Below are 14,727 nucleotides of genomic sequence, written 5' to 3'. Positions count from 1 at the left end.
GGGACGGCCTTACCCGACCCAGGGGAGACCCTCAGCAATTACAGGTAGCAAGACCAAGATGAGGCTGGTTAAGTCTAACTGATTGTTGATAGTCTGTTTGTAATGAAGCTGTTCAAAAGGATTCTTGAAATAAAAAGATATTATATTAAAAAGTTAACAGGGAGTTGAAATTCTGTTATTTGCACAGAATCTGAGAGGCAAGAGAAGAGAAGTAAAAGCATGCTGGGAGCAGGTTTTAGATACTTTCATTCTTGATGCTGGTAGAGAAGTCTAGGTTAAAATACATTAAAAATGGACTACTAATTTTCAAATTAGAAATTGAAGGCAGGACTTCCAAGTAAAAGAAAAGAAAGGGGAAAATGTACAAAGAAGAGTCAGTGCAGCAAAAGTGAAAAGGAAAGCAACATGAAACTGATTAAACAGTAACAACGGAAAATACGATGCTAAGCATCTGCATACTTAAGACATATTAGAAAAAGATGATGGGTTGGATTTTCTGGCTTGGTAAATAGTAAGATTCTTCTGAATGCTGTTTACAGGGCAGACGCCTAAAACCAGGAGATATAAGTGTTGCAAATACAGGAATGAAAAAAGTTTAGAGGAAAATTTTTAATTAGATGGAAATTTCCCGAGAAATGCAAATGGAAACAATGACAGTTAGTAGCAGGTAGACAAAACAAACAAACTGAAAACCTGGAACAAAAACACAGGAAGTTGTGAATCCACCCCTCTCCCTGCCAAATAGAATGATAAACAAAACCAAGAGTATATTTGAAATAACAAATAAAATAGACAGACCTTTGGTGCAAGTCTAGTCAAGGAAAGAAGGGGAGAAAACTTCATATGCAAAATACAGGTGAGAAAAGAAATAGAACTACAGATATGGAAGAGAGAAAACAAACGAGGTGTTCAAGTTAGTAGTAGTAATTTCAAGTTTCTCAATGAAAAGGATAATTTACTAGGAAAATAATAATGGCCAGAATTGAATTATCAAAGGAAACATTGTCTAAGAACAGCCCATTTCTTAAAAGGCCCTGAGAGCTTCAGAAGTAAATATATCAGATCTTCAAGAAACAGATACTTTCTCTGTAATTTAAACTGTTCTGGAACCTGGAAAAAGATGGAAAGGTTCACTTTTTTTTTTTTTTTGAGGCTAACATAACTATGATACAGAAAGTTAGTTTAAAAATAGTAAACTATTGCCCTTGAAGGTGCCAAAATTCTAGACAAACCTTTAACAACTCCTGCATAGCAGTGTACTGAAACTGCACTCACTATTCCAGGGGTAGAATGAGTCATTGTTAGGAAATCATGGCAGGAATACAGAAAAAAAGTGTGATTACCTGGATTTCAGCTGTAAAGGCATTTGATAAAAATCTTACATCCATTCCTGCTTTTTTTTTTTTTTTGAACTCTCAGTAAATCTTTGAAAGGAATGAACACATCCTCTGCACAATGAAGAAAAGCTAAAAGCATATGTGTAATGGAGAAGAGCTTGAGACGTTTCCATTGAAGTAAGGGATCAGACAGGTGGCCCACTTCTACTACTGGTGATCTGTGTTGTTTTAGGGCTTCTGGCCAATGCAAAAACAGGAAAAACAGGAAAGAAAATGTGATACATATTTGAGAAGGATGAGAAAAAAGGTATTTTAACTTTATAATACAAGTGTTTACCTAGAATGTTTAGGGAGGTCCAACTAAAAAAAATGTAACAGAGTTCAGTAAGTTGACTGCTTAAAAATGTGAAAAAATGGATTTCTTACTTACCAGCAATAAGTTAAAAATACAGTGGCAAATTGCAGCAAAAATGATTGAAAAACTTGGAATAAATTTAGAAAAGTGCAAAATATGTAACGAAAGAATATAAAGGCGTAACAAAAATATAGTGTGATTGTGGCTGGGATGTTTTGATATTGTGAAGATATTTCAACCAAAATTAATTTGTAAGTTTTATGTAAGCCCAGTAAAAAAATCTCAGAAGAATTTTTTCTTCCTTTTTAGAACTTGACAGATGAGTCTAAAGTTCATATTGAAAAATAAACATGTGAGAATAGCTAAGCAAAGTGTGAGAAAATATTGAGGGTAACTTTTAGCAGTTTTTAAAGGTTTGATGACGTTGCAGGACTAAACAGATCAATAGAGAGAACAGGACAAGCAGTTCCAAAATGGCCAGTCCCTAGACTTCCTGTATCAGAATCACCGGGGGGAGCTTTCTCACTGTACAGGTTCTGTGGGCCCACTCTGGACTGAGCCCTAGAAATCTGTCTTTTTTGGCATAATTCCTAGGTGATCCTGATGTGAAGCTGTATTTGGGACCCTCTGATGTAGAGTGTCTTTTCCAACAAGAACAAGAAACAGAAGGACATGTGAATTGTGAATTTAATTAACAGGGTGTCCTTGGAATAAATGGTTCTTTAAGGGTTGGAAGAAAAGTTTTTGGTGGGGGGCTGCGTATTTTAGGATATGAGGGTATGTGCCAAGGTGGAGTGGGTTACCACTACTGGACAGTCCCTGAACTTGTCCTAAACTTCCTGAGGTCATGGGAGTGGGGTTGGGCGGGAGGGGAGGGGAGTGTAGGTAATGTAGGAGAATGACTGTTCTGGACTGCAGATTTTTTTGTGCTCTGGTATCCTGAGAATGGATAGTGTGAGGCCCAGGCCACCGCAGGTCCCATTGGCCAAGCCTCTCTGTACTGGGACACCCTTCCCCATTCTGTCTTTTCCCTGCACTGTAACAGCTCAAATCCCCTGATGAGGGGTCTGGGTCTTTCCTGAGTGGTAGGTGGGCTGAGCCTCAGAGGTTACCATTGCTTTCGGTTTCTGGGCTCATGCTTGGGGATCTCCTCCAGTTAGGTTGGGAACCCTAGATTACCCCTTCTGGGCTGGCTTCTCGGTCTTACAAATACACGATTACACAGAGATATGTGTCTCTTTTGATCATGAAACAAAGCCTGCCTAGAAGATGTGGGGCTGATGAGGAATCCCAGTTCAAGTGAATCTTCCCCCAGTGTTAAAAAAATGACTTATTCTGATCTAAAAGAGTAGTATGGTATAAAGAAATGTGAGCCATTCATTCTCATAAAACCGCTGGCAGGTGAACCAAATAGGAGCAGGATTCAGGCCTGTCCAGTGGGACAGCGTCACAGTTCTTACCCACTTAAGGCCTCTCTCCATTTGAGCATCCCCTGCCTGACCAAACGTCCAAGTGCAAGAGGCCCATGTTGGGAGTGGAGTGTGTCCTGGAGGCACGCCTGAGTGAAGGTGGTGCCCCCTGCCAAACTGGCCACTGGGCTTTTCTCCAGTTTTCTCCTTTTCAGATCTCTGCTTTTGCACATGCTTTATAATATAAAACAGGAAGAAGTATAAACCCATTTTTCTGGTGTAAAAAAGATTAACATTGCTAATTATCTTCTGTCCATTTTTTGACTCCTTGAAGTAATATTTAGTATGACTTGTGTGATTATGTGTAATTTGCCACTAAAAATACAATTCACTTTACAACCTTATCCTGGTTTATTTTCAGTCAAGCACAACTGGGAGACCATGACAGAAGCAATTCAAAACTACATAGGCTCTCTAAATTGGGGTTACAGGTTGTCTTTGAGGGAAAAAGCCGTAACTTATGTCAATGCCTATGGAGAATTTATCGAACCTCATAAAATAAAGGTACTGTGTTGAGTTTTTTGTTTTGCTTGTTGCTTTTCCTTACTATTGCTTGTATTTGTCTTTTAAATTAAAACTAATGCATATGAAGGACTATAGCTAGCACTTGTGCACATAGGCAGGCAGGCACATTTTTTCTGTTGTTTGCCTGTTTCACATGTCTGGCTAAATTGAAGAAATTTTTTTTTAGATAACTCTTAATTTTAAAGTTAGTGTTTGTCTTTTGATTTCATTGCATCTTAAATTAGAAAATGTTTAGACTAAAAATTTTAAAGTTCAAAAGACTAAAATGATGAACATTTTGGCACTGGAATCCTCTTTAATGATGACATCTTAATAGAAACGCCAGTGAATATCATTGATAAAAGTGGTATCGGATTATAAATTTATGTTTATAATGTGTATGCATTATCAGGCCAATACATAAGGAAAATGAGGCCATTTTGATGGACACAAAATTTTAAATTGTAGTTGTGGGAGATAATGGTGTATTGTCCTCAGCATCCATGCTATTTTTTGGTACTTGCTTTGATAGTACAAGGTGAGATAATCCTGGTAAGATTTTAAATGATTTTGTAGATACTTTGTTAACTGCAACTTTGAAAGGTATGAGGGGATCCATTCAATAAGCTGCCCCATTTAAAGCCATTACGAGGGCCAATTTGAATGAGCCTGTCCACATGACACAGAGTAGAAATACAAGTTAGTTAATTTTGTTTCTCAAATTGAGAAACTATTTTCAAGTTGAGAAGTTTTATATGGATTGTGTCTCCTTTATTGAAAACACTGTATTTGAATTTTTGAAGATTAGAGTATATTTATGAATTACTTGGGTGAGTAAAAATAAGCAGACAGTGAGTGACCTTCATTGGTTCCCCGTAGCCTAAATTTTCAGCATGTTGTGTAGGGTCTTCTCGTTTGGCTCTAATCTGCTTCCTTCACCACCAACGCGTGCCCTCTTTCTGGTTAGTTCTGGCCACTTGCTGTTCCCCAGACATGGGCCTTTGTGCTTCATTGCAGGCTGTTTTCTCTTCCTGGTTTTCATTTCTTCTCCAAAATCATTTCACTTTTTTCGTCTCCACTCTATCCCTTACTTCTACCTCCATATGATCCTTTAGTTAAGATTTTGTAAAGACGTCTCTTCTCTATGCTAATGCTTACTTATCAGAGTGTTTTATAATTTTTTGCATACATTTGCATATTGTTGTTCCTGTTAAATTGGAAGCTCCATAAGGGGAGGAGGTATTTTTCCAGAGAATGTGGGGGCCCATAATGTTTGTTGAATTAGTGACTCTTACTTTTCTTTTTCCAAGGCAACCAATAGAAAAGGACAAGAGACTTCTTTTACTGCTGCAAAATTTGTCATAGCAACAGGTGAAAGGCCACGGTATTTAGGAATCCAAGGGGATAAGGAATATTGTATTACTAGGTAAGATTAAATAAATAATAATTGTGAGTTGCATTATTTTTCTGTGTTTTCAATTTATTTACTCCCTGTCTTACTCCACAAAAGATTTGAGCTGATGACAAATAAAATTACATACAATAAAATAATGAAGTAAAGAGAAAATAACGTTAGGAAAAATAACGTTGGTGGTAAAATTTATATACAAAAATATGCTGTTATTTCTATGTAATTGCTGAAATTTGGCTTTCAGCTTCCTGAAATAGTGGCCAAAGCAAAGAAGCAAATATCACCTTTAGGATTTATTGTCCACATGCTAATAATGGACCATTTGTTCGGGAGAAGCATGACTATTCCTAACACTGAGATGTAATAGAAATTTTCCCTGGAAGGTATAAAAAGAACATTATAAAATGTAGTACAATGACTTTCAGGCTTCTCTTATCTGACTCATATTAAGAAATACATTTTGCATTGTACTGTTGTTCAGGTGACCATAGAAATAGATGGATATATGTAGGAAAAACAAAACAGTATTTCTTCCTACTGCATATAATGCCGAATATTTTCAGTTCAATTTTTAAAAAACTTTTCCTGGGTCCTTTAATTTGATTTCGAAAAAACTGAGGTATATTTCCTCTTCCACATCCTCCTCACTATAGCCCAATTACAAGCTTTCTTTTTTTGTTTTTGTTTTAATTTGTAAGCTTTTTTATGTTTTATTACTTAAACTTTTCATTTTGAGATAATTATAGATTCACATGCAGTTGTAAGAGATAATATAGAGACATCCTGTGTACTTTTTTTCCCTTTATTACTGATTTTTTGTTAGAGAAATGGTAGATTTACAGAACAATCATGCATAAAGTATAGGATTCCCTTTGTTATTCACAGCTTGCATTAGTATGGTACAGTTGTTACAATTGATGAAAGTACATTTTTTTGTAATTGTACTGTTAACTAGAGTCCATTCTTTACCTTAGGGTTCCCTGTGCAATATATTCATGGATTTTTCTTAACTTTTGTCCTGTTGGTAAATAATCTAATACTTCCCCTTTTAATCACATTCAGATATATGTTTCAATGCTGTTAATTGCATTTGCAATGTTATGCTACCATCACCACTGTCCATTACCAAAACAATTCCATCATTTCAAGTAGGAACCCTATACATTTTAAGCCTTAACTTCCCAATCCCTATCCCCCGCTCCATCCCCTGGTAACCTATATTATAGATTCCGACTCCTTGAGTTTTCTGCTTCTGATTGTTTCAAATCAGTGAGATTAGACATTATTTGTCCTTTTGTGTCTGGCGCATTTAATTCAACATGATGTCTTCAAGATTCATCAGTGTTGTTGCATGCATCAGGACTTCATTCTTTTTTAAAAATTTTTAAAAAGCATTTTTACTCTTTTATGGCTGAATAATATTCCATTGTCTCATTGTGGTTTTGATTTGCATTTCACTGATGGCTAATGATGGTGAGCATCTTTTCATATGCTTTTTTTTGATCATTTGTATATCTACTTTGGAGAGATGTCTGTTCAAATCTTTTGTCCATTTGGATTGTTTGTCTTTTTGTTGTTAAATTAAAGGGTTCCTTTATTTATTCTGTGTATTAAAGCCTAATCGAATATGTGGTTTCTAAATACTCTTCCATTGAGTAGGCTGTCTTTTCATTTTCATAATAAACTCGGTAGTTGCACAAAAGTTTTAAGTCACATTTATCAAGTTTTCTTTTGTTGCTTGTGCTTTTGGTGTAAATCCTAGAAAACCATTGCTTACTACAAAGTCCTGAGGATACTTCTCTTTGCTTTCTTTTAGGAGTTATATGGTTTTGTTTCTATTTAGGTCTTTGATCCATTTTGAGTTATTTTTGTAACAGGTGTGAGGGTAGGGGTTTACTTTCATGCTTTTGCAAATGGAGAGCCAATTTTCCCAGCACTGTTTGTTGAAGAAATTTCTTTCCTGATTGATTGGTCTTTGCCCCCTTGTCAAAAATCAGTTACCCTGAAGTATGAGGGTTTATTTCTGAGCTCTGAGTTTGAGTCCATTGTCTATGTTTATCCTTGTGAAAGTATCATTCTGTTTTGATGGTTGTGGCTTTATAATAAGTTTGAAGATCAGGAAGTATGAGTCCTGTGACTTCATTTTTCTTTTTCAAGATGGCGTTGGCTATTTGGGGCCCCTTACTCTTCCATATAAATTTGATGATTGGCTTTTCCATTTCTGCAAAGAAAGTTGTTGGAATTTTGACTGAAATTGCATTGAATCTGTAAATTGCTTTGGATAGAATTGACATCTTAACGGTATTTAATCTTCCAATCCATGAACACAGAATGTCCTTTCATTTATTTATATCTTGTTTGATTTGTTTAGCACTGTTCTTTAGCTTTCTGTGTATAAGTCCTTAACATACTTGGTTAGATTTATTCCTAGTTATTTGATATCTTTTAGTTTCTTTTGTAAATGAGGTTTATTTCTTGATTTTTTTTTTCACATTGTTCATTACCAGTGTATACAAACACTGCTGATTGGGGGTATTGATGTCACATTCCATCATTTTGCTGAGTTCATTTGTTACCTCTAGGAGCTTTGTTGTGGATTTTTAAGGAATTTTTTGCATGTAGGATCATGTGATCTGCAAATAGGGAAAGTTTTAGTTCTTCCTTTCCAATTTGGATGCCTTTATTTCTTTTTCTTGCCTGATTGCCCTGCCTAGGACTTCCATTCATTGCTGAATAATAGTGGTGACAGTGGGCTCCTTGACTTGTTCCTGATCTTAGTGGGAAAGTTTTCAGCCTTCCACTAGTAAGAATGATGTTAGGTTTAGTTGGTTTATGTTATTGTTCAAGTCCTTATTTACTTGTTAATCTTCTGTCTAGATGGTCCATCTGTTATTGATAGTGGTGTTTTAAAGTCTTCTACCATTAATGTAGAACCAAGTATTTCTCCCTATAAATCTGTCAGTATTTGCTTCTTATAGTTTGGGGCTCTGCTGTTAAGTGCATGTGAATTTATAATTGTTATCTCTTGTTGAATTGGCCCCTTTATCAGTATATGAGTACTGTCTTTGTTCCTTTTAACAGTTTTGACTTAAAGTTTGTTTTATCTGATAGTAAAAGTACCCCAGTACTCTTTTGGTTACTACTTGCATGGTATATAGGTTTCAACCTTTCACTTTCAACCTGCTTATATCTTTTAATTTGATCTGAGTCTCTTGTAAATAGCATATAGTTAGGTCGTGCTTTTTTTTAATCCGTTCTGCCAATCTCTGTCTTTTTTTTTTTTTTGACACTTGTTCCCCCTATTATTTATTTATTTTTAATCCATATGTTTTACTCATCTGTCCATAAGGTAGATAAAAGAAGCATTAGACACAAGGTTTTCACAATCACACAGTCACATTGTGAAAGCTGTATCATTATACAATCATCCTCAAGAAACATGGCTACTGGAGCACAGCTCTACATTTTTAGGTACTTCCCTCTAGTCTTCCCATTATATCTTGACTAACAAGGTGATATCTATTTAATGCATAAGAATAACCTCCAGGATAACCTCTCAACTCTGTTCGGAATCTCTCAGCCATTGACACTTTATTTTGTCTCATTTCTCTCTTCCCCCTTTCAGTTGAGGTTTTCTCAATTCCTTGGTACTGAGTCCCAGCTCATTCTAGGATCAGTCCCATTTTGCCAGGAAGATCCATATCCCTGGGAGTCATGTCCCATATATAGGAGAAAGGGCAGTGAGTTTGCTTGTCATGTTGGCTGAGAGAGAGAGAGAGGCCATATCTGAGCAACAAAAGAGATTCTTTTGGGGGTGACTCTTAGGCCTAATTTTAAGTAGGCTTAGCCTGTCCTTTGTGGAGTTAAGTTTCATATGAACAAACCCCAAGATTGGAGGCTCAGCCTATTGCTTTGGTTGTCCCCACTGCTTGTGAGAATATCAGGAATTCTCCACTTGGGGAAGTTGAATTTTCCCCCTTTCTCACCATTCAACCAAGGGGACTTTGAAAATACTTTTTTTTAGTCACTGTTCAAATCCTTCTGGGATTTATCGAGGCATCACTCTGGACAAACTACAATATCTCATGCCCTACTCAAGGTTCCATGTACTTATGGTATTCAGTTAAGCTGCCCACATAAGTTATAATAGGAAATGCACTAGTCAAAATATAAATTTTATGCCAAATAAACATTTTTTGCTTTAGTCTCACACATAAGTTAAAGTTTTAAAATATTAATTACCATCTGTTTTCAACACCCTGCATTATTGACATTCCTTTGTTCTTCCTCATACAAAACATTTTTAAATTTGTACATTTAGTCATGATCATTATACACTCTAGACATTTCTAGATTATAGCATCTCAGTCTTCATCATATATCTTTCCTTCTGATTTCACTTATGCCCCCAGGCCTCTTTCCTCTATCATTCTCACATTCAGCTTCATTCAGTGTTCTAACATTATTGTATTATAGTTAGGTAGTATTGTGCTATCCATTTCTGAATTTTTACAATCAGTCCTGTTGCACAGTTTGTATCCCTTCAGTTCCAATTACCCAATATCTACCCTATTTCTATCTCCTGATGACCTCTGTTATTAACTGAAATTATTCAAGTTCATTCATTAATGTTAGTTCATATCAGTGAGACAATACAATATTTGTCCTTTTGTTTCTGGCTAATCTCACTCAGCATAATGTCCTCAAGGTCCATCCATGTTGTTACATACTTCATAACTTTATTCTGTTTACAGCTGCATAATATTCCATCGTATGTATATACCACAGCTTGTTTAGCCACTCGTCTGTTGATGGACATTTGGGCTGTTTCCATCTCTTGGGAGCTGTAAATAATGCTGCTATAAGCATTGGTGTGCAAATGTCCGTTTGTGTCTTTGCCCTCATGTCCTCTGAGTAGATACCTAGCAATGGTATTTGCTGGATCATATGGCAGTTCTATACTTAGCTTCCTGAGAACCCACCAAACTGCTTTCCACAGCGGTTGTACCATTTGACATTCCCACCACCAGTGGATAAGTGTGCCTCTTTCTCCACATCCTTTCTAGTATTTGTTGTTTTCTGTTTTATTGATAATGGCCATTTTGGTGGCTGTCATTCTCTGTCTTTTGACTGGAGACTTTAATCTATTTACATGTAAAGTAACTACTGATAATTCAGGACTTTCTTCTCCCAGTTTGCTATTAAGATTTTGTCAATCTTATAGCTTTTTTATACCTCACTTCTTCAATTGATGCCTACTTTCATATTTATTTAATTTTTTTTGTGTACTGTAATGTATTAATTGAGTTCTAATTTCTTTGTGGGTATATGCTCTTTGTGGTGACATAGGTTAAAATTTAACATTCTAAACATATAACAATCATATTTGATTTGGTACCAACTTGACTTCAGTAGCATGCACAATCACTCTTCCTGTGCCCCTCATTCCTCCCATCTTTTTTGGACTTGTTACAAACTATATCTTTGTATATTATATGTCCCAAACTATAGATATATTGTTACTTTTTATGCTTTTGTATTTTAACACCTGTAAGAAGTAGGAAGTCGAGATATGTACCAACAATACAATGCAATGATTCTGGCATTTATAATTACTGAGATGGCTGCCCTTAATGTAGGTCTTTATGTCACTTTGAACTACTGTCTAGTATCCTTTCCTTTCATTCTGAAGAACCCCCTTTATAACATTGCTTGTAGCAGTTCTAGTGGTGATGAACTCCCTCAGTTTTTGTTTATCTAAGAATGTCTTAATCTTTTCCTCTTTTTTTAAAACTTTTTTTACAGTGTAGTATAACATATATACAAAAAAGAAATAAAGCAATAGTTTTGGAAGCACTCTTCAGCAGGTGGTTACAAGACAGATTCCGGAGTTTGTCATGGGCTACCATATGATCCTCTCATATTTTTCCTTCTAGCTGCTCCAGAATATAGGAGACTTAGAGGGCTTAAATACGTTTTTATCATCACAATAGACTTTTTTTCCTTCTTTTTTTTGTGAAAAATAACATATGCAAAAAAGCTATAAATTTCAAAACACAGCACCACAATTAGTTGTAGAACATATTTCAGACTTTGAAATGGGTGACAATTTCACAATTTTAGGTTTTTACTTCTAGCTGCTCTAAAATACTGGAGACTAAAAGAGATATCAGTTTAATGATTCAGCATTCATATTCATTTGTTAAGTCCTATCTTCTGTGTGTAATTCCACCATCACCTTTGATCTTCCCATACCTCTCTTTAGTCTTTCCCTCACTTTTGGAAGAGTCTCACTGAATGTAAAATTCTTGGTTGGCAATTTTTTTTTTTCTGAGCACTTTAAGTATTTCAACCCACTTCCTTCTTGCCATGGTCTCTGATGAGATGTTGGCACTTCATGTAATTGGCCCTCCCTTGTTCATAATATGTTGCTTTTCTCTTGGAGCTTTCAGAACTCCCTCCTTGTCCTTTGACTAGTATGTGTAGGGGCATAGTTTTCTTCCTGTTTATCCAGTTTTGTGTTCTTTGGGTTTCTTGGATATGCATATTCATGTTCTTTTGCTAAGTTTGGGAAGTTTTCTGCCATTATCTCTTTGTATATTCCTTCTTCCCTTTACTCTCTTTCTTCCCCTGCTGGGACTCCCGTAATGTATATTTTGGTACTCGTGATGGTGTCCCACAGTTCTCTTAGACTATTTTCACTTTTTGTACTTCTTTTTTCTTTGTGTTCCTCAGTCTGATTCATTTCAAATGTCTTGTCTTCAGGTTCTGTCTTCTGCCAGCTCCATTCTGCTCTTGAAACCCTCCTATGCATTTTTCATTTTTGTTACTGTGATCTTCAACTACAGTTCCATTTGGTTATTTTTAAATATTTCTATCTTTATTTAAATATTTTCATGTTGCACATTCATTGATTTCCTAATACTCTTTAGTTCTTTCTCCCTACTTCATCTCCTTGAGCATATTGAAGATCTTTTTTTTTTTTGAAGTCTTTGTCTGGTACCAATGTACTCTTTACCCAGTTTCCCCAATAGGAACAATTTTCAAAACTATATACACAGGATGCTGATACTGACACACTCAGGATACAGAGCAGTCTATCACCACAAGGATCCCTCACATTACTTTTTTATAGATACTCCCAGTTTCCTCCTGTCTGCTGCACCATCTTTAACCCTGGGCAACTTTCTATAATTTTGCCATTTCAAGAATGTTTTATAGATGTAATCAAATGTATGTAACCTCCTGGATTGGCTTTTACCAGTCAGCCTCATTTCCCTGAATATTTGCCCAAGTTGTCACGTAGTTCTATAATTCATTCCTTTATTGTTGCTGAGTAGTATTCCATGGTATTGAGGTACCACAGTTTGCTTAGCCATTCACTTGTTAAAGGACGTCTGGATTGTGTCCAGTTTTTGGCTATTATGAAAAGAGCTCTTATGAACTCTCATGTACATGTTTCTCCGTGCAAACAAGTTTTCCTTTCTCTGAAGTAAATGCCCAAGAGTGCAATTAAAAGTCTTTATTTTCATGTCCCTCCTTTCTAGTACCAAACTGCAATTCAGCCAACAAAAGCCCATTATACACTGAAACCTAAATAGCTCATTTTATTTTTATTGCCTAGTTATTATTTTTATTTTTATTTTTTTACTTTTCAGTGATGACCTTTTTTCTCTGCCTTATTGCCCTGGCAAAACATTAGTAGTGGGTGCATCGTACGTTGCCCTGGAATGTGCAGGATTTCTCGCTGGCATCGGCTTAGATGTCACAGTTATGGTGCGCTCAATCCTTCTCCGTGGCTTTGACCAAGAAATGGCAGAGAGAGTGGGTTCTTACATGGAACAACATGGTGTTAAGTTCTTAAGAAAATTTGTACCTGTGATGGTAAGTTTGAATGACATTTGGAGTTCCTTTTGTTGTTAAATTTTCTTTAACTTTTTATTTTATTCGTTTTTATTTCATTACATTAAATAAATTAGCCTGCCCTCAATAGGCAAACTTGAAGTGTACAGAACTGACCACATTTGTCCCTATGGCCTCTCTCCCTCCCTCCTTCCTTTGATAATGGAAGAGCTGTCCTTGCTCTTTGCAGTGGTTGGGCTCACTCTGTCTCACCTTTTCAGGGACTCATCATCTTGTCTTCCTTTTCTTTACATTATTTCCATCAGTATCCCCCATATTTAAACAAGTAAATCCTTCCTCGATCCTCTCTGCCCGTTTTTCTTTTCCTCTTCACAAAACACTTCTATAGATAAGCTGTTGTCTACATATAGGCTGTTGTCCACATATAGACTGTTGTCCATTTCTTGCCTCTGTCTCACACTTCTTCTGACTCTCAGCTGTCTTCATCCATATCCCTCCTTTTAAACTGCCCGTCAGGGTCTTGAGCAAACTCTCTGAGGTCATGTCCCTGTCCTCATCCTCCTGGCCTCTCAGCAGCATTTGAAGAAATCAGTGGTCTGGATTCTTTTGAATTACTCTTCTTGGGGCTCACATGGCCCCGTGGCCTGTGATACCTCCCTTGCACATCTACTTTAGCTTGTCAGTAGCAGTGCAGGTTAGCTTTTATCCTGGTCCCTTTTTCTTGTCTACACACTCTACATGGGTGGTCTTCTTTAGGTCTGTAGTTTAAGCTTAGTGTTATCTAAATGCTAATGACAGTCAGTTTTATATCTGCTCAGTTATCTTTGCACACTCATTTATACAGCTGCCTACTGGATATCTCCATTTGAATTCCTCATATTCAGTTCCAATTTCACAAGACAAAAATGAAGTCTTGATATTCTACCTAAATGTACTCCCTAGCTAGTTTTTCTGGCCTTTCGCAGTCAGTACTCAGTAAGTGTTACCACCATCCACACTATTATTAAGCCAACATCTAGGAAGCATTCTTCACTTCTCCTTTTATGCCATGTCCAGGCTCAACTATTCCATTAATCTATTTCTCCCTCTGTCTATTTTGTCCCTCTCCTCTTTTCTTTATCTCTGTTAGTTGAAAGACGGTAAATACCTGTGTGCAAACACACATTCATGTATACACCCATAGGGCTGTATGTATTCACCCTTTGATTCATTCATTTTATCACCTTTGGGTAGAATCATTATGTTATTTATCTTTATTAGATTCAACAGGTGGAGAGAGGTTCACCTGGAAAGCTCAAAGTTGTGGCTAAGTCCACCGAAGGATCAGAAACTATTGAAGGAGTATATAACACGGTAAGTTTTTATTTTGTGAGCAGTAAGTGGTTGAATACACTCATAAATTAATACACATAAAGCCTTTATAAAAATTATACCAGGCTTAAAAGTTTTTTTGATTTTTTGTAAGAGTATCATAAATGCTAGCATTTGACAGTTTCAGTGATACTGAAGAACATCCTGGTAAAATATGTGTATGTAGCTATGTAGAGAACAAAATCTGGAAGCATGTATACTTAACTCTTATTGGTGCTTGCTTCTGGGGAAATAGATATTTTATGCATTTCTGCACTCGAGTATTTCTGCAGTAAGCATTGAGTACATTATATAATAAAAAAAGAACAAGAAAGGCATTTTCATTTTCAAAAACAAACAGTGCAAAATGCCACAAACAATGTAAATCATTCATGGAATATTTTCGATGGCAACGATTCTTTAAACTGATGGTATTTC

The 14,727-nt window shown here is 36.2% G+C and overlaps 1 protein-coding gene across 1 annotated transcript in view; it reads left to right on the top strand.

The window, feature by feature from the left end:
* Window positions 1–14,727, top strand: part of TXNRD3 (thioredoxin reductase 3) — a 71,551-nt gene that overhangs the window by 23,135 nt on the left and 33,689 nt on the right. The window contains exons 7-10 of the mRNA XM_077116308.1: window positions 3,523–3,665; window positions 4,976–5,091; window positions 12,735–12,960; window positions 14,200–14,292. Of these exons, the coding sequence (XP_076972423.1) occupies window positions 3,523–3,665; window positions 4,976–5,091; window positions 12,735–12,960; window positions 14,200–14,292 (578 nt within the window). The remainder of the gene's footprint in view (window positions 1–3,522; window positions 3,666–4,975; window positions 5,092–12,734; window positions 12,961–14,199; window positions 14,293–14,727) is intronic.

The sequence above is a fragment of the Tamandua tetradactyla genome, chromosome 9, assembly GCF_023851605.1.
Source record: "Tamandua tetradactyla isolate mTamTet1 chromosome 9, mTamTet1.pri, whole genome shotgun sequence".
NCBI classification, from domain to species: Eukaryota; Metazoa; Chordata; class Mammalia; order Pilosa; family Myrmecophagidae; genus Tamandua; species Tamandua tetradactyla.
The sequence above is the reverse complement of the archived record's forward strand: the minus strand, read 5'-3'. Positions and strand labels throughout refer to the sequence as shown.